Source organism: Vulpes lagopus, chromosome 21, assembly GCF_018345385.1.
Source record: "Vulpes lagopus strain Blue_001 chromosome 21, ASM1834538v1, whole genome shotgun sequence".
NCBI classification, from domain to species: domain Eukaryota; kingdom Metazoa; phylum Chordata; class Mammalia; order Carnivora; family Canidae; genus Vulpes; species Vulpes lagopus.
The window spans coordinates 42,101,769-42,128,232 of NC_054844.1; the positions used below are offsets into that span (position 1 = coordinate 42,101,769).

The following is a 26,464-nucleotide window of genomic DNA, read 5'->3' on the forward strand; positions in this document are numbered from 1 at the left end:
GTTCCAGTGGAGGGCTGGAGCAGAGAGGTATGCTTGGGACAGTCTGGGGCAATGGCTATGAATTCACCATCCAGTGTAAGTATCTGAATTTTTTTTAAAGAGTTTTATTTATTCATGAGAAACACACACAGAGAAAGGCAGAGACACAGCCAGAGGGAGAAGCAGGCTCCATGCAGGGAGCCCGATGCGGGACCCAATCCTGGATTCTAGGATCATGCCCTGGGCTGAAGGCCGGCGCTCAACCGATGAGCCACCTGGGCGTTCCACAGGTGCAGTACCTAATTAATAAGCAGTATGGGATAAGTGGGAGCTGAACAGATGAGGACCAAAGTCAGGTGCTGACAGACAACCAGAACTAGTGTCTTGATTCAGGGGTCACTGCTTACACTCTCACGGATGCAGACTGCTTTAGTCAACACAATTTTGGGGTCCCAGAGGGCCACAGAGAGAAATAAGGATAGAAAACGTTTCCTAGGTTTAGTCCTTTATTTTCTGAAGCCTTGAGCATGGCGTACAGGTTAGGATAGATTAGTGACCTCTCCGGTTTCAGACTTTGAGGTGGAATCAGTTTTTTCTTTTCTTTTTTTTTTAGATTTTTATTTATTTACTTATTCATGAGACACAGAGAGAGAGAGGCAGACACACAGGCAGAGGGAGAAGCAGGCTCCACGCAGGGAGCCTGATGGGGGACTCGAGGATCACGACCTGGGCTAAAGGCAAAAACTCAGAACCACTGAGCTGTCCAGGTGTCCCTTTGGGATGGAACCAATTTAGGATGTAATTTGGAAAAGTTAGGATACAGGTAACATTTGTCTGGTCTGACCTTCAACGATTTATTTGCTCCTTTACTTACCAATTACTGATTGCAAACTTCATGTTAAGATAAGTACAGGGCCCTGGAGATAGGTGTACTGAAACACACTGTTTTCTTAAGCTGTGGGTGCTAACTTGTTAGTGGGATGACAAATCACAATCAGATCTGAATAAAAAAACAAAACAAAACAGGAGAATAGAAAATAACTACAGTGCACTCTGCACAGAACAAGTACTAGGCTAAAAAAAAATTGTTACAGGGAAAAAAAAAAAAAAAAAAATTGTTACAGGGGCAGCCCCGGTGGCAGCGGTTTAGCGCCGCCTGCAGCCGGGGGTGTGATCCTGGAGACCCTGGATGGAGTCCCACATTGGGCTCTCTGAATGGGGCCTGCTTCTCCCTCTGCCTGTGTCTCTGCCTCTCATTCTCCCTGTGTCTCTATGAATAAGTAAATAAAATTAAAAGAGGGGATCCCTGGGTGGCGCAGCGGTTTGGCGCCTGCCTTTGGCCCAGGGCGAGATCCTGGAGACCCGGGATCGAATCCCATATCAGGCTCCCGGTGCATGGAGCCTGCTCAGGCTCCCGGTGTATGGAGCCTGCTTCTCCCTCCGCCTGTGTCTCTGCCTCTCTCTCTCTCTCTGTGACTATCATAAATAAATAAAAATTAAAAAAAATAAATAAATAAAATTAAAAGAAAAAAAGAATTAAAAAAAAATTGTTACAAACGTGTGTGTGCATACTGGGTCATGATTTAAAGCATATTATTGTGGTCGGAAAAATTTTGACCCTCTGCCCTAGAAGGTGAGCTCCAAGACTACAAAGGCTTTGTTGTGCGGGGGCGCAGTGTTGGGGTCTCACTACTGAGCTGTCTCACTACTGAGCTGGACAGTGAAGGTTTAACACTGTGCTGCCTTCGGGAAGATGAGAGTCAGACATACAGGGAAAGGTCAATATTACAGGGTTTTCAATACTAGTATTAGTCTGAACCAAATTAAGAACATTGTGTTCTGGGCAGCCGGATGGCTCCTTCAGCCCAGGGTGAGATCCTGGAGGCCTGGGATCGAATCCCACGTTGGGCTCTCTACATGGAGCCTCTTTCTCTCTGATGGATAAATAAAATTAAAAAAAAAAAAAGAACATCTTGTTCTGGGGGCGCCTGGGTGTCTCAGCAGGTTAAGCGTCTGCACTGGGCTCAGGTCATGATCCCAGGGTCCTGGGATGTGCAGCCCCTGCATGGGGCTCCCTGCTCGGCGGGGAGTCTGCTTCTCTCTCTCCTTTGCCCATCCCTCTGCGGGTGCACACTCTCTCTCAAATAAATAAATAAAATATTTTTTAAAAAAATGTCTTGTGGGGCAGCCCAGGCGGCTCAACGGTTGGGCATCCGCCTTCCGCCCAGGGCATGACCCCAGGGTCTTGGGATCGAGTCCCACGTTGGGCTCCCTGCATGGAGCCTGCTTCTCCCTCTGCTTAGGTCTCTGTGTCTCTGGTTAATAAATAAATAAAAATCTTTAAAGAAAAAAAAAAAGTCTTGTTCAGCTCCATCTCTGTACTTGCGCAGAGGCGGCGTATCTTAAAATGAAGGTTGCCCGGGACACTGCTGCCTTAGAGGGTGGCACCCCTGCCCTTAAGGACAGCGAGGGTACAGGAGGCGGCAGGCCGGGCCCTGCGCGGGGCCCCGGGGCCTCCCTCGGGCAGAGGGGCAGCGACGCAAGTGCAGGCGGGCACCTGCCGGCGGGACGCGCAAGGCGGCCTGGACACACTGACGGCGCCGCCAGCCCGCGCAGTACAGGGGCCGGGGCCGCGCTCCGCAGGTGAGGTCACCTTGAGCTGCTGCGCGGAGGTGGAAGCAGGTTCCGGGGAGCGGCCTCAGCGGCTCTGCCCCCGAGCGCCCCAGACAGAGAGAGGTGGGGGGGGCGGAAAAAATAAAACCAAAACCAAAAAAAAAAAAAAAAAGCCAACAACCGTGTCTGGAGACGATACCTGCATTCGGTTTTCTTCCCGTCGCGGGATGCAGGTGGGGGTTGGAGGGCGAGACCCAGGGGGCGGGGCCGCCGCGCGCCCGGGGGCGGAGCCACGCGCGCCCGCCCTCCAGCTACTGGACGCCGCGCGGGAGGGGCGGGGCTTCCGGTGGCGGCGGCGCTCGGGCGTCGGGTGACGCGAGGCGGACGGGCCGTCACGTGACACGGAAGTGACTACGAACAGGAAGAGGACGAAAAAAATAACCGTCCGCGACGCCGAGCCGAACCGGACCCGCAGCCACCATGAACAGCAAAGGCAAGGGCAGGGGGCGGCCGGGGCCGTCGGGGGGACAGTGCTAGCCTGGAGCGAGCGGGCCCGGAGCCCGGGGTCGCCAAGCGGAGGCTTGGGGCGCGCTGCGCCTCCCTCCCCGGCCGGCTGCGGCCCCGGGGGCCGCGCCAGACGCCTTCGTCATCCCCGAACTGCGGCTGCTCGCTGCCTCCCGGCCCTTTCCTCCTTAAACTCTGTGGCGCAGTTTGGAGCTGCGGGCTCGGGTGGAGGGGCGGGGGGGGTGGGGGGGAGGCTTGTCATGATGGGCATCTGCGGGAGCAAATGGGGAGCTAGAGCAGGGGTGCGGGTCGGCCAATGGCGCGCCGGCGGGGGCGGGGCTTCGCGCTCCGGAACCAGAGGCCGGCGCCCGGGCTTAACCAGTGCGGCGCCGGCGGGCGGGCCCCGGGGCCCCGGGGGCCCGGGGGCGGGGGGGGGGTCTCCCTCCGCGTGCCTCGCGCGGCCGCCCGAGGTGCCCCTGGCTCCTGGGACTGTGCGGGCGCCGGGCCCCACACGGTCCTCAGCTGTGCCTCAGGACGGTTCCCGTTACCCTCCCTCGGTCCCGAGGGTTCACGTCCAGCGCGCGCTGTACTCGGAAGTCGACCTTGAGTAGGAAGCGGCGGGGCAAGTAACCCGTAACCACCGTGACCCCGCCAGGCCGTGGCTCGGTACAGCCAGGCCTGGGGCGACCACCCGGAGCCGGGCAGCGCGCCCCTGCCGTTGGGCACGGGCAGGAATGGGGCCCCACACCTGCCCTGCATCGATGGAGAAGCTCGGGGTGCCAGTGGAGGACTGCCCCGGTAGGAGTAGGGGTAAGGGTGCGAAGAGAATATTCTCTTGGCCCCAGAAATCAGCGCCCACCCCCCGCGCCACCCCCCAGAGCGGTCTATCTACACGTCTCCAGCTTGCTGCCCCTAGGGCGGCTACCCAGGATGCTCTGCCCCGTTTTGGTGGCTCTGTGTGGTAGGCAACATGCATTTTCTTTTTCTTTTTCTTTTTTTTCTTTTTTCTTGTCTTCCAGGTCAATATCCAACGCAGCCAACCTATCCCGTGCAGCCTCCTGGGAACCCAGTGTACCCTCAGACCTTGCATCTTCCTCAGGCTCCACCCTATACTGATGCTCCACCTGCCTACTCAGAGGTGCTTCCAGTTTACTAGACTTGAACCCAATGCTCTTGGGTCACATCTTCAGTCCTTAGCTAATAAGCCTGACTCCATGCACATCCGTAAATAGGAGAAGGGAGGGCTCACGTGAATAGTCTGAAACACTGTACGCTTCAGCAATTTCTGTTGGGGGTTGAGCCTGCATCATCTGATTGTTTCATGTTTGGGTTTTTTTTTTTTTTTTTTGGCACCAGGTGAGGTTAAGATGATGAGCTTGCGTTCCTTGAGCCTCACGTAAGCTATAGCAGGAAGTGATGCAGGAGGGTACTGAGTGGCAGTGGAAAGGCAGTTTGTGTAACTCAGAGTGTAATCTGCACAGGGACAATTGAGAATTGACGCATGGAAGGGATCTAAAATCAGAATGTCATAAAGTAACCTGTTGCCTTCTCTTCTAGCTCTATCGTCCGAGCTTTGTGCATCCAGGGGCTGCCACGGTCCCCACCATGTCAGCTGCATTTCCTGGCGCCTCACTGTATCTTCCCATGGCCCAATCTGTGGCTGTTGGACCTTTAGGTTCCACAATCCCCATGGCTTATTATCCAGTTGGTCCCATCTATCCACCTGGTTCAGCAGTGCTGGTGGAAGGAGGGTATGATGCAGGTGCCAGATTTGGAGCAGGGGCTACTGCTGGCAACATTCCTGTGAGTATGCCCTTATCAGAACAACTCAGCTCTTACGTATTTTAACTTTTTGAAGAGATTACATATTCATCCTTTCACCATCCCTGGGTAATAGCTGTGGTATGGGTATAAGCACTGACATCCAGTAGTTGGGCAGAAAGCAGTTGAGGGGGCAGGAGAACTGTGGCAAGTCAGTAGCATCTGGAACATTCCGTGGGGCCTGAGTTAACCAGATTCCTTTGTTTTCCTATATCTCTTTAAAGCATTAGGAGTCCTGCCTGCTGCTTTTGCAGTTCCACTTTGGTACTGGTCTAGTAATACTCCTTATTCAGCCTGTAACATTTACTTCATTTGCCATCAGTATGGCATTCCATCAAGAAACGGGATAAGTGAAAATGGAGAAAGACACATGATGAGATGAGCACTGTGTGTTATATGTAGGCAACTTGAATTTAAATAAAATAATTTTTAAAAACCTGAAAAAAATGGAGAAAGCACAGTCCCCTATTAAGTGGCGTTTAGAAAGATACTAGAGATTTTAGTTATGTTGCCTGCTTAGCTCCCCCCTCTATAAGAATTAGAGCCCAGGTGGTCCTTGCCTCAAAGCCATATACCTGAAATGAGGTGAGAATGCCTTTAAATGAGTGGTAGGCTCTTTTCCTGTCTGTACCTTTGGGTTCACAGAGAATATAGACCTGCTTTACAACCCACGTTGGCAGAACTAGCTTTAAGATATGATTGGTCAGGACACTGCCATCTTCCTAATGGATCCTGTTTCACCTTTGTCCACTTCCCTTGTCTCAGCTGCCCTCTGCCCATCATCCTTGTCTTTTCCTTTCAGCCTCCACCCCCTGGATGCCCTCCCAACGCTGCTCAGCTTGCAGTCATGCAGGGAGCCAATGTCCTCGTAACTCAGCGGAAGGGAAACTTCTTCATGGGTGGCTCAGATGGTGGCTACACCATCTGGTGAAGAACCAAGGCCACCTCTATGCCGGGAAAGACATCACATACCTTCAGCACTTCTCACAATGTAACTGCTTTAGTCATATTAACCTGAAGTTGCAGTTTAGACACATGTTGTTGGGGTGTCTTTCTGGTGCCCAAACTTTCAGGCACTTTTCAAACTTAATAAGGAACCATGTAATGGTAGCAGTACCTCCTTAAAGCATTTTGAGGTAGGGGAGGCATCCATTCATAAAATGAATGTGGGTAAAGCAGCCCTAAGGATCTTCCTTTAATTCCTCCGGAGTAATACTGTACCATACTGGTCTTTGCTCTTAGTAATAAAACATCAAATTAGGTTTGGAGGGAACTTTGATCTTCCTAAGAATTAAAGTTGCCAAATTATTCTGATTGGTCTTTAATCTCCTTTAAGTCTTTGATTTCTATTACTTGTTATAAATGAAATGCATTAGTTGTCTGCCTTTCCATCCTTTGCCCCACGTCCCACCCTCAACCCTAGTCTTCCAGTTCCTTCCCGCCAATCTCCATTGAATCAATGGTGCAGGACAGAAAGCCAGTCAGACTAACTTCCTTCTCTCCTTGCACTTCTCCCCACTTGCCATCTTTTAACTAGTCTTTCACAAGGATCCTCTGAAACCCCCTCTGTGCCCCAAGCACAGACCCCATTACTTCTGCTTTTGCATCTCCTCAGGCAAAAGTGGAGGGTGCCTCTCTGGACCCTCCTCATAGGTTGTTTCTTCATCTACGAACCAAACCCAAATTTGCTCCGGTGCCAGAAAAACAGAGCTCCATTTGAACAAAGGGTATCCATGCAAACTGTACTGTAAACTGGTTTGTTTAAAATGTGGGGGCAAGGAGGAGGATGCATTTCAAAAGCCTGATGACATCCGAGCCAAATTAGGGGAAGTTTCCCCATCCAAAAATTGGTTACCAGTTATCAGAGTATCTGATGCAGGCACTCATGGCTCCTGAGAATTCCTCAGCTGGGGTAATGGGGTCATACTATGAATCCCTCACTACAAAATGACTTGAGTCCAGCGAAATCTCATTAGGGTTAAGAATATTTTCAGGGATCCTTAATACTTTGATTTTTGTTTTCTGAAATTGGATTTTATTTTATTTTATCTTATAATTTCAGTTCATCTAAATTTTGTGTTCTGTACATGTGATGTTTGACTGTACCATTGACTGTTATGGAAGTTCAGCGTTGTACGTCTCTCTCTACACTGTGGTGCACTTAACTTGTGGATTTTTTATACTAAAAATGTAGAATAAAGACTATTTTGAAGATTTGAATAAAGTGATGAAGTTGCATTACACCTCACCTCAAGGATTCTTTACTCAACTTGTTTTTAGATTTCTTCTCTTTTTATCTTTTATGTCCCACCTAGGATTCAGATAGGTGCTGCTGTCATTCCGGGGTTTTAAAGATTTTATTTGTTTATTAGAGGGAGAGCATGAGCGGTGGGAGGGAGGAGCAGCCAGCAGGGTACCTGATGGCAGGGCTCCATCCCAGGACCCCGGGATCATGACCTGAGGAGCTACGATTTCTATCAAAACACTGTCTTAAACACATCTCATTTGGGGACTAAGATCCAAGGAGCTTCTCAGCTTGATTCAAAGGGCACTGGTGGGAAAAGTGGTAAGGAGATGGTTGCTGGTTCCCTCTGTGTAGACCCAGCATGGGTCAGGGAAGGGGCACCTGGGGGGCTTAGTCGTTTAAGCATCTGCCTTCAGCTCAGGTCATGGTCCTGGGGTTCTGGGGCCAAGCCTTAAGTTGGGTTCCCTGCTCAGCTCCCTGCTTCTCTCTCTCTCTCTGCCCCTCCTCTCCTCACTCATGCTTTCTCTTGTCCGCTCTCTCTCAAGTAAATAAATAAAATCCTGAAGAAGAAAAAAAAAAGGTCTGGGAAATTCTAGTCCTTGCCAGGGTGGAAGGTAACCATTTCATCTCCCAGGGTATGTTTCTGATGAGACTCCCCTGGGACAAGTTTCTCACGATCCGTCTTGTTTCAAACTCCTGAGATTGTTCTGGGAACTTCTGAAACTTCTCTGGGTTTTTTTGTTTGGGAGAGATCGTATGCCAAGCAGTTAAATAAGCAAAAGAAAATGTCCAAAAAGTTTAAGCACGGATACGTCAAAATATAAAGGTAGTTACTTTTTGCACATGAGAATCGGAGAACATTTTTAATTGTGATAAAAATAGCATCAGTATACTAAGGAAGGGCTCAGATGAGGAGATATAGCACATTCATCAGGGGGTGGGGTCTTTAGTCTCCTGCCCCGCCCCCCCCCCCTTGGCCTTTTACCATGGTATCCAGCACCTGGGAAGAACTTCTCCACACACTATTTCTGCTCAGGCTGTCACTAGTTGACCAGGCAGGGGACAGAGAAGCAGCCAGTGGGCCTAACTCTCCTTGCCTTCGACCTTGAAAACTGAAGATGCCTGGGCACATAACTCATGGTGGCCTGGTGTCGCTCCACCTTGTTGGGCAGCCGCAGAAACCAGCTATACTACAAAGGCCTGGTTAGAGACCCCATAAATAGCTTTCCCTGGGTCCCTGGCATCAGTCATGTTGGCATTTGGGCCTGTGTCCTAGAAGGAGCTCAGGTTTGCTCGTATCAGTCGATGCTTCTCACTGGCTTCAGATAAAACTTTCACCTAATAAATAGTGTGTTAGCACTGGAGCCTCAATGAGCCCCTCAGGGCCCGGGAATCATCAGATGAAATACTCCTCCTTGTCCCTGCCCTTGGCTGAGTCACTCTCCATTTGGAGGATGGCGCTGGGCTCGCCTTCTGCAGGTTCGTAGGTGACGTAGCTGCCTTTGTTCTTGTACAGGTAAAAGAAGATCAAGATCACGACTGAGAGCAGGGTGAGGAAGACCACGGTGATAACCACTTGGAAAGGAGAGGGAAAATGCAGAAATGTTTCAGGATTGAGGAGGTCTCAGTAATTCACGGGGCCCCCTGAATTCAACGATCCCCTCACTTTTTATAAGCATCCTCCTGTTCTGGTTAAGCAGCATCCACTTCCAAATCCACATTCCCCCACGTGTCCAACTTCCATGGTGCATGATTATCTGGAGTATCCTGGTGCTTAAGCTAAGGACACATGGCTTTTGATTTCTAACAGGACAATTCCCTCTCAACCAGTTCGTGAGGATTCTGATAGAAACAGGAAGGGGGGCGGGGAGGAAATAGCTTGTTCCAACAGGAAGGCATTTTAAAATCCACAGCCTCCTGTAGGGATTTCTATGATCCCTCCCCTCCTCGTCCTCCCCCACTTGACAAACCACACATATCCTCATCCCTACCCACATACTGGAGTGTAGTGCCTGTACACACTTACATCTATTTGTGGCCACTTCCCACGTTTACTGGCAGTGTCTCTGGCGTGAAGCCTCTAAGAGTCTTTTATAGCTGTGTCTGTGTGTGTGTGTAAGATAACCTACATGCCAAAACGAGCCTATTAATGGATTTGGTCTCCAATTTGCGGTGCTTTCCTGCACAGGGAAAGTCCTCAATCACCACACCGGGTTCCCAGTCAACGGAGCGAGATGGCCCTTGAATTCACTCAAAAAGTCTCTTGGATTTGGCTCTGGGCCTTTGTTACCTGCAATGAGGGCTGTGCTGGCCTCGGCTTCTGGGGACAAGGCTTCAGTGGCCTGCAGAATTGGGGTAGTCATCGGGTCCTCTGGAAAATTTTAAAAAGTGAAACAAGGAAATGGGGTGAATTCCTTTGTTCTAAAACATACACTTATCCTTCAAACTTCACCACCCTACCACTTTCCTAATAAAAAAATTCATCGTTCAACTCCTATAGTAAATCCATACAGAAAAACCTGGAGAACAGAAGAGAAAATAAACTACCATCCCAAGACATTGAGCATTTTGGTGGGGTTTCTCTCTGCCTGATACAGAAGTTAAGAGGATGGGCTCTGGAGCCTAGCTGCTGAGGTTCGAATCTGAGCTCTGTCCTTTACTGGCTGTGTTACCTTCAGAAAACTATCCTAACCCCTCTGTGCGTTGGCTTCTTCATCTGCAAAACAGAGATAACAGTATCTACTCTATAGGGTAGTTGTACAGGTACTCAATAAGAGTAAACTATTATTACAAATGCATACTTTTACATAGATTAGATCAAATAACGAGGGATCCCTGGGTGGCTCAGCAGTTTAGGTTTAGCGTCTGCCTTCGGCCCAGGACGTGATCCTGGAGTCTCAGCATCAAGTCCCACATCAGGCTCCCTGCATGGAGCCTGCTTCTCCCTCTGCCTGTGTCTCTGCCTCTCATGAATAAATAAAATTTTAAAAAAAGATCAAATAATGAGCACATATATATATACACACACACACATACATATATATATATACACATATACATACTTACAATATATGGGCACATGCATTTCTTTAATGTTCTTACAAAACTCTTTGTAAACATTATTTTTACTTAGTTTTTTTTAAATTGTAGTTATAAAAATAGGCTCCATGCCCAACATGAGTCTCAAACTCAGGACCTTGAGATCGAGTCACATATTCTGCTGACTGAGCCGGCCAGATGCCCCAACATTATTATTTTTAAAGATTTTATTTACTTATTCATGCGAAGCAGAGAGAGAGAGAGAGAGAGAAGCAGAGACACAGCCAGAGGGAGAAGCAGGCTCCATGCAGGAGCCCAATGTGGGACTCGATCCCGGACCCCGGGATCACGCCCTGAGCCAAAGGCCCCAAAATTATTTTTAAGTAATGAAATAATGTTTCTCCCTTATTAACACCCTTTCCTACACTACTTCAGAGTAGGCCCTGTATTTGAAAGGTTCTGAGACAAGGCTTCTCCTACTCTAAAATACTTTTTTTTTTTTTTTTTTTTTTATGATAGTCACACACAGAGAGAGAGAGAGAGAGAGAGGCAGAGACACAGGCAGAGGGAGAAGCAGGCTCCATGCACCGGGAGCCCGATGTGGGATTCGATCCCGGGTCTCCAGGATCGCGCCCTGGGCCAAAGACAGGCGCTAAACCGCTGCACCACCCAGGGATCCCTCCTACTCTAAAATATATCTCATACCTTCTTCTGCTATTGGTCTATCCATCCTTTACAGCCTGAAAGTCTCACCCCTGAAGTCACTACCCAGGGTCGGAACACTCAGAACTACTGGTCTCCAGAAGTCCCTTTTAAAAGAATTTACGTGGGCGTCCAGAGAGTCCTTTAGTTGTGTTCCTAGTTAGCATCGTAGTGTAGGGATTTGAAAAGGCACCGGGTTAAGGCTACTGCGGGACAAGGTATCCTGGGGAAACCGGGCTGGCCGAGCGCAATCGCCCACAGGAGGCCTTATTCAATATTCGCTCATTAATAATAACAGCAGCACTGACAGGCACTGGGCCAGGCGCGCTGGGGAGATGATGGTCAGCGCAAGGCCCACCTTGGGGGAGCGGACCCTCCACCACGCCCCGGTTCACAGTTAACGACAGCGACACGGGGGACGAGGCGATATGAGGCCTGCGGGAGGGCATGGGACAGAGGGCCCTGATCGAGGCTCCTGGGGGTGGGACTGCAGCTGGGAGCTGAAGCAGGGCTAGGAGTCGACAGGGTAGAAGGGACAAGGGGCAGGGCACACTCTAGGCCGAGCGCAGAGCCTGGGTCCACGCCCCGGGACAAGAGTCGCGCGGCCGGAGCTCAGGGCCCGAGCAGGACTCCTGTCTAATGCCTGACGCCGGGGCAGGGGACACGAAGTCGGCAGCGGAACCCGGGAGCGCAGAAGGGGCCACTGGTATGGGGCGTGTCTTTACACAGGCCCAGAGGGGCCTGGTGAACCCCGGCCCGCAACAGGGGAGGCGCCGGCCGCCTAGGGCACCCCCTCCGCGGTCCTCCCAGGCCAAGCCTGAACCCCAGCAGGAAGCAACCGCACAGGGACGCTGTCGAAGCTGCTGGGGTGGAAGGTCGCCCAGGAAGCGCCTAGGCCCTTAGGGAAGTTACCAAACCTCTCCGAGCTTCAGTTTCTTGGGCGGCAGGCAGCTTGGGAGGTGGTTCTGGATGGTTCCTGCGGCTGCTGTTTACACCGGGGAGTCCCCCTCCCCCCCTGTGGGGCCTGGACCCAGGCACTTGCTTCTAAGGAACAGAGCAGAGCAGAAGTGACGGGCTGTCACTTCGAGGTCACGCTGTATCCCAGGGGCCTGCACTCCCTCTTGCCACCATCGCTCTAGATTCTGTGCAGATGCTCTTCGTTTTGTCTTAAACATTAGAGAACTTAAGATATGCGAAGCGCTGAGAAAAATCGTTTAAGTGCAGAAGCCTAAGTGTGAGGATTAAGGAGATTAAGTTCAATCAATCAACAGCAATTTCCTTTGCTCCTACCGCGTGTCTGCCGGAGGCACAGTCCGAGATGCTGAGAGAGTGGCAGCGATGAGGCCCACGAGGGACCGAGGGACCGGACCATGGAGCTCAAGCTCAGTGAGGGTCCAGAGGACAGATACATGCGACTCCCAGAGGTGGGAGGTGATTGCTAGTTGGGAAATTCTGCAAATGATCCCAATTATTATTATTCTTTTTTAAAGATTTTATTTATTTATTCATGAGAGACGCACAGAGAGAGGCAGAGACACAGGCAGAGGGAGAAGCAGGCTCCCTGTGGGGACTCCGATGTGGGACTCGATCCCAGGACCCCGGGATCACGACCTGAGCTGAAGGCAGACGCTCAACCCCTGAGCCACCCAGGCGCCCCAGATGATCCTAATTATAACAGCTGCCATTTACCAAGTCCTTGCTTGGCACTGGGTGCTTTATATACATACTCATTAACCCTTACAGCATCAATCACTTCAAAGTGGATGTTTTTATTTGCTAATGTGGACCGCCAGGCCCTGGGAGAGTTAGGTGACATGGCTCATATCACACATGAAGGAACAGTGCATGGAGCCAAGATCTGAATCCATGGCTACCGGCTCCAAAGCCCAAGCAAGGTATTTTATACTAACCCTTCCTATTATGGTCCTTTTATTTTTTTTTCCAGTAGGGAACAAGGATCATTAAATATGACCATGGGGCAGCACCACAAACTTTCCAGAAAGTTCGAGGGTTTAAAAAATAGGGGTAAAGGTGGAAGAAACACCAGCCAACCACAATCAACTACACACTGTTGCGCCACAAAAAGTGCGTCCTTAATGCGAACTGGCTCAAGGGTCCCTGGTAGGTGGGGAGCGATGCCAGCGTAATGCGGAAGCCGTGATGCTTCACAGACCACCTTGCTACAACTAGATACAGAAACACAGAAAGACCTTCAGAGACATACAATTCAAGGCACCTGGTGGCTCAGTCGGTTAAGCGTCTGCCTTTGGCTCAGGTCATGATCCTGGGGTCCTGGGCTGGAGGCCCACATTGGGTTCCCTGCTCAGCGGGGAGCCTGCTTCTCCCTCTCCCTCTGCCCCATACCCTCACCTCCTCCATCCCCCCAATTCACCCACTCCCAGCCCCATTCCTGCTCCCACTCATGCTTTTTCTATCTCATTCTCTCTCTCTCTCAAATAAATACATAGAATATTTTTAAAAAGATCTAAAAAGGGCAGCCTGGGTGGCTCAACAGTTTAGCACCGCCTTTAGTCCAGGGCCTGATCCTGGAGACCTGGGATCAAGGCCCAGGTCGGGCTCCCTGCAAGGAACTTGCTTCTCCCTCTGCCTCTGCCTCTGCCTCAGTCTCTCTCTCTGTGCTCATGAATAAATAAATAAAATCTTAAAAAAAAAAAATCTTAAAAAAAAAAAAAAGAAACATACAAGTCAATAGAAGTGCCTTCCTTGGATACAGTTATTGGCTGGTTTCTGCTTACATTAAGCCATCTGGTGAAGCAGTTAAGTACAAATGAAGGAGGTACAAATAAATTTACCTCTATATGAAACCAACGGATTAATGAAGAATAAAATCACACATCAGATTTTTACTTCTGATGAAAACGGTCTCTGTTGGAAGCAAAGGCTCTCTGGAATCTACTTCTAAAAAGAGGAAGCACACACCTCAGGAATAAAGGCTCATCCATTTTGTAGCATGTGTCAGAATTTCCTTTGTTTTTAAGGCTGAATAATATAACAAAGGAAGTTCTGACATATGCTACAAAGTGGATTCCACTTACATGAGGTTCCTAGAATAGTCAGAGCACAGGGGCAGGAAGCAGAATGGAAATGCGCACAGAAGGGATGGGCAGTTACTACTTTTTTTTTTTTTTTTAAGGTTTTATTTTTAAGTAATCTCTCCACCCAACGCGGGGCTTGAAATTACAACCCCAAGATCAAGAGTTGCATGCTCTACTGACTGGGCCAGCCAGAGGCCCTGGGATGGGAGCTGTTGTTTAATGGGTAGAGAGTGCAGTTTGGGAAGATGAAAAAGTGCTGGAGATGGATGGTGGTGATGGCTGCACAACAGTGTGAATAGACTTCAAGCCACAGGACTGTATACTTCAATACTGTCAATTTTATGTTACGTATGAATTTACTATATACCTTTTTCTTCATACAGTTTACATTCTGGGAAGGTAAGATGGACAATAAATAAAATAAGTACGTAAAAGATACATAGATTATTTTTTTAATATTCATTTATTTATTTATGATAGAGAGAGAGGCAGAGACACAGGAGGAGGGAGAAGCAGACTCCATGCCAGGAGCCCAACATGGGACTCGATCCTGGGACTCCAGGATCGCGCCCTGGGCCAAAGGCAGGTGCCAAACCGCCGAGCCACCCAGGGGTTCCCCAAGATACATATATTAGATGTGGATTTGTGCTATGCAGAAAAAAAGAGCAGGAAGGGGTAGGGGGTGGGGGTAGGGGGTGGCACGTGGACAGGGGTGGTCAGGAAGTCTTCCTGATAAGGTGACCCGAGTAAAGACCTATAGAAGGTGAGAAAGGCGGCCAGGCAGAGATCTAGGCAGAGGGAAGAGCAAGTGAAAGACAGTGGTAGCCACAATACTGAAAGGCACTGGGGCTGTTGCACGCTTGGCATGCTTAAGGCACAGCACAGAGGTCACTGAACAGAGCAAGGGAACAAGAGGAGATGAAATGGAGGTTGGGTGTTGTAAGCCATGGAAGGGCTTCGGCTCTTTTGGTGACTGAAATGGGGTTTTGGGGCAGAGACTGGATTTTTATTTTATTTATTTAAGATTTTATTTATTTATTCATAAGAGACATAGAGATAGAGAGGCAGACACAGGCAGAGGGAGAAGCAGGCTCCGTGCAGGGAGCCCGATGTGGGACTCGATCCGGGGACTCCAGGATCGCGAGCTGAGCCGAAGGCAGACGCTCAACTGCTGAGCCGCCCAGGCGTCCCATGGATTTTTATTTATTTTATTTTATTTTATTTTTTATTTTTGGATTTTTATTTTAAACTACTGCTTCTTGGGGTACCTGGGTGGCTCAGGGCATGACCCAGGGATCCTGGGATCGAGTCCTGCATCAGGTTCCCAGCAGGGAGTCTGCTTCTCCCTCCACCTGTGTCTCTGCCTCTCTCTGTGCCTCTCATGAATAAATAAATAAAATCTTAAAAAAAAAAAAAAAGGCAGTGCTTCTCAACCTCTGTTGTGCATAAGAATCCTCTAGGGATCTTGTTAAAATGACTTAGGGGGTGTAAGTTAGGGCCTGAAATTCCAAAGACCACACCTTTGAAACACTGAGACCACCATGTTGTGAGGAAGCCCAGTGTTGCCCACTGGAGGACAAGAGGCCCCACCGAGGAAAACAGAGGCACCTGAGGCTCAGCTGACAGCCAATACCAGTTGTGAGACATGGGAGGGAGCCTGTCTCGGATCTTCCAGCCCCATGGACCTTCCAGAGAATTGCAGCTGCGTGAGCGGGCACAGGGGAAACCAGCCAAATCACAGAGCTGTAAGAATAATAAGTTGCTATTGTTATAAGCCACCGGTTGTTGAGGTGGTTTGTTAAGGTAACTGAAACAGAAGCTGATTTTAAAGGGTCTCTTTTTAAGAACATTTTTTTTATTTACTTGAGGGAGACAGAGAGAGCAAGAGGGGAATTGGGGGCAGAGACAGAAGGAGAGGGAGAAGCAGGCTCCCTGATGCGCAGGGAACCCGATGTGGGGCTCAATCCCAGGACCCTGAGCTGAAGTCAGACGCTTAGTCCACTGTGGCACCCAGGTGCCCCTTAAAGGATCCCTTTGACTGCAGTGTGGACAACTGGTGGGCTGTGGGAATGTGGAGACAGGAGCAGAAGCAGGTTGTATCCCACATAAGGACAAACCTTTTCCTCCTGGCTTAAAAGCATTGACTGAGGGCAGCAGCAGCCCAGAGAGAAAGTGGGAGGATTCTGGATACATTCTGACACTAAGACTGACAGGATACAGGGTGGAGTCAAGGATGACACCAAGGTTTTGGGCTGGACGGAAGGCATGGTGTCACCGAGATGGGAAGCCTGCAGCAGGCACAGATGTGGAAGGGCAGATCCGGGTTCCATCTGGCACATGACTGCTTATCAGACACCCAAGAGCAGGTGTTAAGACCGGAATTTCGGGAAGAGGCCTGGACTGGGGATTTAAAAAGTCAGCATACTGGGCAGCCCGGGGGGCTCAGCAGTTTAGTGCCACCTTCAGCCCAGGGATCGAGTCCCGCGTCGGGCTCCCTGCACGGAGCCTGCTTCTCCCTCTGCCTGTGTCTCTTCCTCTCTTGCTCTGTGTGTCTCATGAATAAATAAAATCTTAAAAAAAAAAAAAAAGTCAGCATATTGGAGCCCACGAGAATGGGCGAGATCACCAAGGGAGTAAGTTCAGTAGAGGCCCAAGGGCAGAGCAAAGGAGACCAAGTAGTAGCAGCGGAACAGATCAAGTATGAGGACTGTGGGGCTTTGCCACGCAGGACTCATGTGCGACCCGACGACAGAAGCTCTGGTGACGTGCTGCGCAGAAGACCCTGGCTGGCAGTGGATTCAAGAGAAAAATAAAGGGGGGGAAGTAGAGGAACTGGAGGTAGAATGTAGATAAGCTCCTTTTTTCCCTGTAACTGTGAGCAGAGAAATGGGGCTGAGTTGGAGGGGGAAGGGAGCTCAAGTTTTTTGTTTGTTTTTGCAAGGATGGGAGAAATGACAGCATGTTTATGTACAGATAGGAATAACTCGGATGAGAGGGAACAGCTGGTGACACATGAGCGAGGGGACGGCCGCGACCGCGTCCTTGAAGGGACGGGATCCCGCGCACGAGCGAGCGCGGGGCTGGCTGCAGGCGGAGGGCCCGGGCACAGGCGGGCGGCGGGAGCCTTGGCGGTTCCTTCCCGGAACTTTAACTCGCTCAAGAAAACAGAAGCAAGGTCGTCAGTGGGCAGTGAGGATGGGAGCCGGGGTTTAAGGGGAGCCGAAGGTGCTGGAGGAGCAAAGAGCGTCATATCACAGAACACGGATGAGACTGTTTATAAAGGGGCACCCGGGGGCTCGGTCGCTCAAGCAACACACTCTTGGTTTCAGGGCACGATCCCAGGGTCCTGGGATGGAGCCCTGGGGTGGGTGCCCTGCTCGGCGGGGAATCTGCTTCTCTTCCTTTCCCTTTGCCCCTTCCCCAGCTTGTTCGTTCTCTCTCTCTCGCTCGCTCCAAAATCAATCCGTAATTTTTTTTAAAAAAGACTGTTTATAATATCCTATGGAGTAATACAGCCTGGCTGTAAGGACTCGGGGGAGCAGTAACCGACCATCAGGGAAAGAAGTGCTGCGAGTCTAACCACTGGTTCTTCCTCTGGGATTTGACCTTAGTTCTTTTTGAATTGATACTATTAAGTCAAAGCTAGCCAGGGCCAAATTTAAGGTCTTTCTGTAACTCAAAATAAAAATATTATATCATAAGACAGGTATAAGAAAGTTCAGTATCGGGGATCCCTGGGTGGCTCAGCTCTTTAGGGCCTGCCTTTGGCCTGGGGCATGATCCTGGAGACCCGGGATCAAGTCCCACATCAGGCTCCCTGCATGGAGCCTGCTTCTTCCTCTGCCTTTCTCTCTCTCTCTCTCTCCGTGTCTCTCATGAATAACTAAATAAAAATATTTTAAAAAATAAATGGCTTCTCTTTAAAAAAAACAACAACTATGCTTTAAAAAAAAAAAAAAAAAAAAAAGAAAAGGACACCTGGGTGGCTCAGTGGTTAAGCGTCTGCCTTCAGCTCAGGGCATGATCCTGGAGTCCCAGGATCAAGTCCCATGTCAGGTTCTCTGTGTGGAGCCTGCTTCTCCCTCTGCCTATGTCTCTGCCTCTCCATCTCTCTCCATCTCTCTGTATCTCATGAATAAATAAAATCTTAAAAAAAAAAAAAAGTTCAGTATCATTTTTCCCTTATGGTAGTAATTCTGGCTTTTTTGCTAGACTTTTCTGATATATTGCATATTAAGTTCTTGGCAAGGTCTTTGTTTGGGTGATCCACTTTATGGGCGCCTTCCACTGGAGCTCTGTGTAGAAGTGCTTTAGTGCCCTTTGGGTAAACACAGACTCCTGCGGGCCCAGGAAAGGCTTGATAATTTGTGCAAGTCTCCAAACGAGGGGCAACTAACAAACAGATATACAGATTTCAAACGACCGGGGAAATGGGCCAAACTGAACAAGATGAGAATTTGACAGAGTCTTCCGTCTTGTTCAAATGCTGACAAAGAAAAGAATGGGGGATGCCGCGGCTTGGCAGCAGCAGATATAAAACACAGTGAGATCGCCAGAAAGCAACGGGTCCCGGAAGGATATACCCTCAAATGGCAACAAGAGAGCTAGGTTGTAGAATTTTGATGGCTTTTTTTCCCTTCTATATGCTTTCCTTTATCTTCCAAATCTCTTACGATGATGAATACAGTTGACCCTTGAACAACATGGGTTTGAACCGCATGGGTCCACTTAAAATGTGGATGCCCCCCCATCAATACAGTACAGTATTGTAAATGCATGTTCACTTATGGTTTTTTTTTCCTTCCTTCCTTCTTTCTTTCTTTGAGAGAGAGGGATGCCTGGGTGGCTCAGTGGTTGAGTGTCTGCCTTTGGCTCAGGTCCTGATCCCGGGGTCCTGGGATCGAGGCCCCGCATCAGGCATCCTGTGTGGAGCCTGCCTCTCCCTCTGCCTCTCTGTCTCTCATGAATAAATAAAATCTTTAAAAAAGAGAGAGAGAGAGAGATCATGAGCAGAGGGGAGGGAGAGGGAGCAGCAGACTCCCTGCTGAGCAGGAGCCCATCAAGGGGCTCAATCCCGGGACCTTTGGGATCATGACTTGAGCAAGGCAGATGTTTAACGGACTGAGCCACCCAGACAGCCCCTCTTATGATTTTCTTAACAACATTTTCTTTTCTCCAGCTTCCTTTATTCCAAGAATACGGTATATAATACATACACCCATGCAAAATACGTGTTAATCAACTATTTGTTATTGGTAAGGCTTTTAGTAGACTATTAGTAGTTAAGTTCTGGGGGAGTCAAGAGTTATACATGATTTTTGTCTGTGTGGGGGCATCAGTGCCCCTATAAGTCCCCATGTTGTTCAAGAGTCAACTCTTCTTTTATAATCTTTTTTTCCTTAAAGATTTTATTTATTTGAGAGAAAGAGCAAGCATGAGGGGGCAGAGGGAGAAGCAGACTCCCCACTGAGCAGGGAGCCTGATGTGGGGCTCGATCCCAGGACCCTGAGATCATGACCTGAGCCAAAGGCAGACGCTTAACTGAGCCACCCAGGCATCCCTGTTCTTTTATAGTCTTAAAAAATTTAAAACTTGCTGTTACTTTAGGCCCCATTAATATAAATATGGTCTCTAATAATGGAGGCAATAGTGCGGCCCTACTTTGTGCCACTCTTAGACCGCTGAGCCATGTCTGGGAGTGACAACTCTGTAGTGAACAGCCAGTGTAGTGAATGGCTTGGAAATTGTATCAGATAAGGAAAGCTGGCAAGAGAAAGCCCAGAAAGAAAATTTAGGGAGAGACTAGAACTTGAATGCTATCTTCAAATATGCCGATGGACGGCCTGTGCAAGAGGACCACTGGTGGAAACTAATGGGAGAGAGAGGTTTCTCCCAGAGAAGAGCAAAACTGGTTAAATGCTTCCTGGCATACTGGAGAGAGAATTTTAGCACAGAATGGGTGGTTGACCAGCTGACCCTCAGGATCTTTCTCAGCCTTAGATTTGCAGTTTTTTATAAATTGAAAGTGTTCTAGCAGCATTCTCTTCCAAATAAAATTTGTGAACAGGTGAAATCTCAGTGAAGGCTGTAGTTTAGCTACCAGCATTATACCAAGGTTAATTTCTTGGTTTCCACAATAGGCCATGGTCATGTAAGACACTGACATTAGGGAAAACTGCCTGAAGGGTATATGGGAACTCTCTGTACTATTTTTGTCACTTTTCTATAAATCTAAAATTATTCCAAAATAAAATGTTTACTTTAAAAAAAAATCAGGGACGCCTGGGTGGCTCAGCAGTTGAGCATCTGCCTTTGGCTCAGGGCATGATCCCAGGGTCCTGGGATCGAGTCCCGCATCGGGCTCCCCGCATGGAGCCTGCTTCTCCCTCTGCCTGTCTCTCTGCCTCTGTGTGTCTCTCATGAATAAATAAAGCTAAATAAATAAATAAATAAATAAACAAATTTTTAAAAATCCAATTTTTGAACTCCACAAAAAGCTGTTTCAGACTAAAGGACACTGGGTATCCTAGGTGCTAGTGACCTAGGATCTTGAGGCTTCAAGTGTCAGAACTGTAATCTGTGGGGGCACCTGGCTGGCACAGTCAGTAGAGCAGGTGACTCTTAATCTAAGGATTGTGGGTTGAACCCTCATGTTGGGTGTGGAGCCTACTTAAAAGAAAAAAAAAAAACCTGTAATCTATATTTGTTATTTACAGTTCACAAAACATACATTATTTTATCTCCACTCCACAGTGGTGATGTAAGCAGGGTTGATGTTATCATGGACAAGCTCAGTAAACTGCATCAACCAGCCCAGGGTCACTCAGCTGTTGGCTGAGCTGGGCTTGGAATCCATCTCCTCGTTCCAGGGTTCTTACCGGACACACTAGCAACTCTCCAGGTTCGGGAAGTATCTCTGCTCTGCCTCCGCTAACCATTTTGTTTACATGTCCACTGGGTTTGGTTCCCTGAGTTTTACTGCAGAATGAAGAGGGTGTTCACCACAGTGCTGTTTGCAAGAGTGACACATATCTGAATGTCCATCAGCAGAGGAATGATTAAATAAATTACAGGCCGTTCATTCCGGAAACACTATACAGTTGTTAAAAGGAATGTGGTAGGATCTGCAGTTACTGGCACAGGATATACGGTTAGATGAAAAAAGCAAATTGCTAGGGCAGTAATGTGTAATATGATTACATGTTTAAAAAAAGTAAATTAAAATGAAACTATAAACACACACAGACACACACATATATATATCTGCATATACATAGAAAAGGCCCAGAAGGCTATTCTTTAGGGGGCATGTAATAGCCTTTTGATGACAAAATAAACAACAATAAAGTAAATTTAAGTTTGGGAAGCCTAGTGTAAAAAGAGGGTGAATGGCTTATATCTCTCTAAGCTCCTGCTTACAGCTGTTACCTCTTTTAAGATTTTATTTATTAAAAAATATATTTTATTTACTCATGAGAGATACAGAGAGAGGCAGAAACACAGGCAGAGGGAGAAGCAGGCTCCATGCAGGGAGCCTGATGTGGGACTCAATTCCGAGATCACACCCTGAGCCGAAGGCCGACGCTTAACCACTGAGCCACGCAGGTGCCCCAGCTCTGCTACCTCCTGTTCCTACACCACTTCTCTCCTGTCTCCCTCTCCAAACAGTAACAAATGTTACTCTCTTCCTTCCCTCTCCTCAGGCTTGGAAGGACTGTGACCCTCCTCTCTCAGGTGGGGGGCTTGGCGTGGAGCACCACAACAAGACTTGAGGTTCCACTCAGATTGTAACCAATGAAAGCAAATGAACTTCAAGATCTATTTTGCCTACTTACCCTTTTTTGAGTTGTTGTTAACCCAGTTACCCGTTGGTTTCTTTGTGGCCCTTGTTTCCAGGCTAAATCTCTTATCACTGAGGCATCAGATCCTTTGCCACCTGAGTCTGCCAACCTACTTATTTACTGTAGACCTGCCCAACAAAGGACGACTCCCCCAATTCCCCTTTCCATGGGAACCTGCCCTAGAATTCTGCTTCCTTTCTCCTTCCTTCCCTTTCATGTGCCTGGGCCAGTGGGGTGCAGTGAGACTCTGAGAGCGGTATACCATGACAGAAAGAACACAGGCGTTGGAGTAAATCACACTTGGCACAAAATCCTGTCTTGGCCCTTATTAACCACGTGACCTTGGGAGAATTGAACCTCTAAAAATTTCTTAATTGCCCTGAACTTCAGTTATTCCTTCTGTAAAATGAGAATAAAACCCGTTCGTGAGGGAGGGGTTTTATGGGTTGTGGTAAGGAATAAGCAAGATGAAAAACAAGAAGCCAATTAAAAAACGGGCAAGGACTTGAAGAGATGTCTCTAAAGGAGATATGTAAGAAGAAGAGCAGATGACACATAAAAGATGCTCAGTATCACTAATCATTAGGGAAATGTAAATCAAAACCCTAAGTGATGGCACTTCACACGCATTACGATGGCTACTATCAAAAAAAAAAAAAAAAAAAAGGAAAGAAAAGGGTGTTGGTGAGGATGTGGAGAAATCAGAACCCTTGTGCACTGCTGGTGGGAATGTAATATGGTGCAGCCGCTGCATAAAACAGTGTAGCGGTTCCTCAAAAAATTAAACAGATCACCACATGACCCAGCAATTCCATTTCTGGGTATCTACCCCAAAGCAGGTACTCAAGAAGAGATCTGTATACCCGTGTTCCCAGCAGCCTTATTCACAAGAGCCAAAGGGCGGAAGCAATCTGCCCCTGCATAAATGGACAAAATGACATAAGACATGTATAGGTGATGATGTGTGTTGGATATTATCCAGCCTTAAGGAGGAAAGGACGTTCTGACAGATGCTACAACACGGATGAACTCTGGAAATGTTCAGCGAAAAAAGCCAGACGCAAAATGACAAATACTGTATGATTCCACTTATATGAGGCGCCGAGTCAAATGTACACAGAGAGTCAAATGTTGCTTATCAGGAGCTGGAGGGAGGGGGAAGGGGGAGCTACTGCTTAATCGATACAGAGTTTCAGTTTGGGAAGATGACACAGTTCTGCAGAGGGACAAGGATGATCGCACAGGAATGTGAATATTAATCAATACTCAACGCCACCGAACTACCAACCCTTGGGTTAAAGTGATAACATGTATATTATATATATTTTACCACAAATTTAAAAACAGAAAAAAAAAAGAATTGGCCCAAGTCCTAACTTCTCGGCTGCCAAAGCGTCACCTCTTTTCCCCATGGGTGGGTTTATTCTAGGGATCCCCTGCCTTCTCTTCCAGAACACCCTCCAGGACAAACTCAGTCTCTGTGGTTTCACACATGGCACTGATTTGATCTCGATCGCCCACCACACCCTTCTCCACCCGGGCTACTCTTCAAGACTAAGGGCTAAGGGCTCCGTCCCATGTCACCCCCTCCCCCTTCATGAAGCCTTTGCTGACCAGTCTGGACTTCTACCCGCTTCTCCCTCTTCTCGTCTCTCAATGGACAACGGACGTTCTGAATCGTGTGCATCTCGGTCACAGAGGACAGCGTCTTTCGCTTCCCTGGGGTTGCCACTCACCTGTTTCCACATCAGCACAGTGGATGAGGCTGTCCTGACGACCGCCAGGTGAGACGGTGTACGTGAGAACAAAGGTGTAGAGACCAAGCAAGGCTGGTTCCTCCCTCACCCTCCACGAAACCACAATGAAAACCATCAGTGACCACCTGATGCTTTATCTGGCTCAGCTGGGTCACTAGGCTAAAGGCAGGAATTCAGCGGGGTGAGAGGTGGATCCCTGCCCGAGCACAGCTGCGGGAAACAGTGGGTTTTGAGGCTGCAGCGTATCATCAGGGGAGTGGAATTAAAAAGCAGGCACAAAAAAAATAAAAAAATAAAAAAATAAAAAGCAGGCACAATTCCTTCCCAGACAGGCACCTGTTAATCATACTGACCAAGGATGCGACTGCTTCCTCGTAGGGGAGCCTGGGCTGGGAGTTTTAAACGGGGTGTCTCATCTCATTTCATCTTCACGAATAACCTCATAAGACAGGAACCATCTCCCCCATTTTACAAATGAGAAAACTGGAGCCTGGAAGGCAGATCAGCGACTCCGGGCCACAAAGCGTGGAGGGGTGGTATGAGGAGCTGGCCCAGTCCATGGGGATGGGGCGCGCCCTCTGGTTGCCCTCCGCGGCCGCCAGGCGGGCACAGGGAGGAGGGGAGGTCGCCCCATCTGGGCGGAGGCCCCAAGGCCCTGCAGGCCGGCGCGGGCGGGCTCACAGGTCTCCACCGCTCGCCCGGGGAAGAGCCGTCACCTACCTCCTGGAGGCGCGGTGCTCAGCAGGCTGGTCATTGCGGCGAGCCGACGGGCACCTCCGCGGAGGGGCGGGCCTGCGGGAGGACCGGCCGGCATGAGGGGCCCTCCCGGCGCCGGCGACCCTGGGGCCCCGGGGGGCCTCTGGGGCCGGGGCTTCCCGATCCCCCCCCCCCCCGGGGGGCTCGTCCTAAGCGCTTCTCCGCGTCTCTCGCCCGGGTGCGGCGCCACGTGCAGACGGGAGCTCCGGTGCCTCTGAACCGGCTGCCCCGGCCCGTCGCGCGGCCCCACCTTCCCCCCCAAGGGACGCCTCGGGGCCCGGGCGAGGTCGGCCACCGCCCGCCACTAGGGGGCAGCGGCGGCCGGGAGGGCACCGCGTGGGGGCAGGGCCGCGGCCCGGGGCGTGCAGGTGGGGGCTCGGCGCCCCGCAGCCCGGCCCCGGCCGCCGAGCATCCCCCCGGGCCGCCCCGGCCGCCGAGCCCCCCTGCCCCCGGGCCGGCGCGGACGTCGGGGCTGGCGCGGCGGGGGCTCCGGGTGTCGGCCCCGGCCCCGCTCCCCGCTCCCCCGGCCGCGCACTCGGTTCCCGGCCCCCGGCCCCCCGCTCCCCGGCCCCCCGCTCCCCCGCTCGCGCACTCGGTTCCCGGGCAGCCCCGGCGCCGCCGTCGGGACAGGAGGCTCGGCCGCCGTGCGCTCGCGGGCCCGGGCTGCGCGCTCACCGTGGGTGCTCGGCGGCCGCGGAAGGGCCGGGCCGCTCCTCTCCGCGCGTCCTCCGAGCCGGGCGGGCGGGCGGGGGCCGCGGGGCGCCGGGGCCGGGCAGGGGCAGCCGCGCACGGACGCGCCGCCCGGCTGCGGAGGCGGAGGCGGAGGGGGCGGCGGGCGGCGGGCGGCGGGCTGGGTGGGACAGGAAGACGCGGAGCAGCCGCCCTCTGCAGGTCCCGGGCCGCCGGCCCCTCCGCTGCCCCGCGGCGCTCGGCTGCCTCCGTCCGCCCGGCCTCGGCTCCTCCTCCCGCGCCCCAGGGGCCGCCGGCCGGGGTCGCTGGGATGCGGGCCCGGAGCCGTCCGCTCGCCCCCGTCGACGTAATTTGAATTTCCTGCACGTGGGGAAAGTGACACTCACGGGCGTTTGCACAGTATTTACGTAAATAGGTCGGAGTGAGGCGCCGGAGCCCAAGCCAGCTGGGCGGGGCATGGGGGAGGGCACGGGGGAGGGGGAGGGCGTGGGGGGCAGGGGAGGGCATGGGGGGAGGAGGAGGGCACCGTGGGGAGGGCACGGGGGAGGGGGAGGGCACCGTGGGGAGGGCACGGGGGAGGGGGAGGGCACCGTGGGGAGGGGGAGGGCACCGGGCATGGGGGAGGGAGGGGGCATGGGGGCAGGGGGAGGGCATGGGGGCGGGAGGGGGCATGGGGGAGGGGGAGGACACGGGGGAGGGGGTGGGGGGCAGGGGAGGGCATGGGGGGAGGAGGAGGGCACCGTGGGGAGGGCACGGGGGAGGGGGAGGGCACCGTGGGGAGGGCACGGGGGAGGGGGAGGGCACCGTGGGGAGGGGGAGGGCACCGGGCATGGGGGAGGGAGGGGGCATGGGGGCAGGGGGAGGGCATGGGGGCGGGAGGGGCATGGGGGAGGGGGAGGACACGGGGGAGGGGGAGGGCGTGGGGGGCAGGGGAGGGCATGGGGGGGAGGAGGAGGGCACCGTGGGGAGGGCACGGGGGAGGGGGAGGGCACCGTGGGGAGGGCACGGGGGAGGGGGAGGGCACGGGGGAGGGGGAGGGCACCGGGCATGGGGGAGGGAGGGGGCATGGGGGCAGGGGGAGGGCATGGGGGCGGGAGGGGGCATGGGGGAGGGGGAGGACACGGGGGAGGGGGAGGGCATGGGGGGCAGGGGAGGACACGGGGGAGGGGGAGGGTATGGGGGAGGGAGGGGGCATGGGGGAAGGGGGGCACGGGGGAGGGGGAGAGCACGGGGGAAGGGGGAGGGCACGGGGGAGGGGGAGGGCTTGGGGGGCAGGGGAGGGCACGGGGAGGGTACCGGGCATGGGGGGAGGACATGGGGGGGAGGGGGAGGGCACGGGTGGAGGGCGGAGGGCAGGGGGGGTGAAGGCACCGGAAAGAGGACAGGGGGTCCCTCCGATCAGATGATCTGAGTCCAGTCCGAGGCTCCTGAGGCTGGGCCGTGTGCATGTGCATGTGCAGG

General features: G+C 51.4%; 2 protein-coding genes across 5 annotated transcripts; one reads left to right on the top strand and one right to left on the bottom strand.

Annotated features, from left to right (window-relative positions):
- The first annotated feature begins 2,934 nt into the window (after positions 1 to 2,934).
- On the top strand, positions 2,935 to 7,165 carry DAZAP2 (DAZ associated protein 2). 4 transcript variants are annotated; one of them, XM_041736264.1, is made up of 4 exons: positions 2,935 to 3,085; positions 4,116 to 4,234; positions 4,654 to 4,822; positions 5,720 to 7,165. In XM_041736264.1, exons 1-4 carry the CDS (start codon positions 3,073 to 3,075, stop codon positions 6,040 to 6,042), a joined length of 624 nt encoding a protein of 207 aa, XP_041592198.1. In that variant the 5' UTR covers positions 2,935 to 3,072; the 3' UTR covers positions 6,043 to 7,165. The 4 variants fall into 4 exon arrangements, with proteins under 4 accessions (XP_041592198.1, XP_041592197.1, XP_041592195.1 ...); XM_041736263.1 differs by having other exon boundaries at positions 4,654 to 4,899; positions 5,720 to 5,996; XM_041736261.1 differs by lacking the exon at positions 2,935 to 3,085 and adding an exon at positions 3,367 to 3,906 and having other exon boundaries at positions 4,654 to 4,899; positions 5,720 to 5,996.
- Positions 7,166 to 7,996: 831 nt separating this feature from the next.
- On the bottom strand, positions 7,997 to 26,306 carry LOC121479811 (small cell adhesion glycoprotein). Its single transcript, XM_041735608.1, has 5 exons — positions 26,300 to 26,306; positions 24,989 to 25,363; positions 24,278 to 24,349; positions 9,453 to 9,533; positions 7,997 to 8,737 (listed from the first exon to the last, which is right to left on the bottom strand). The coding sequence occupies exons 1-5, from the start codon at positions 26,304 to 26,306 to the stop codon at positions 8,559 to 8,561; spliced, it is 714 nt and encodes a 237-aa protein (XP_041591542.1). The 3' UTR covers positions 7,997 to 8,558.
- Positions 26,307 to 26,464: the final 158 nt, after the last annotated feature.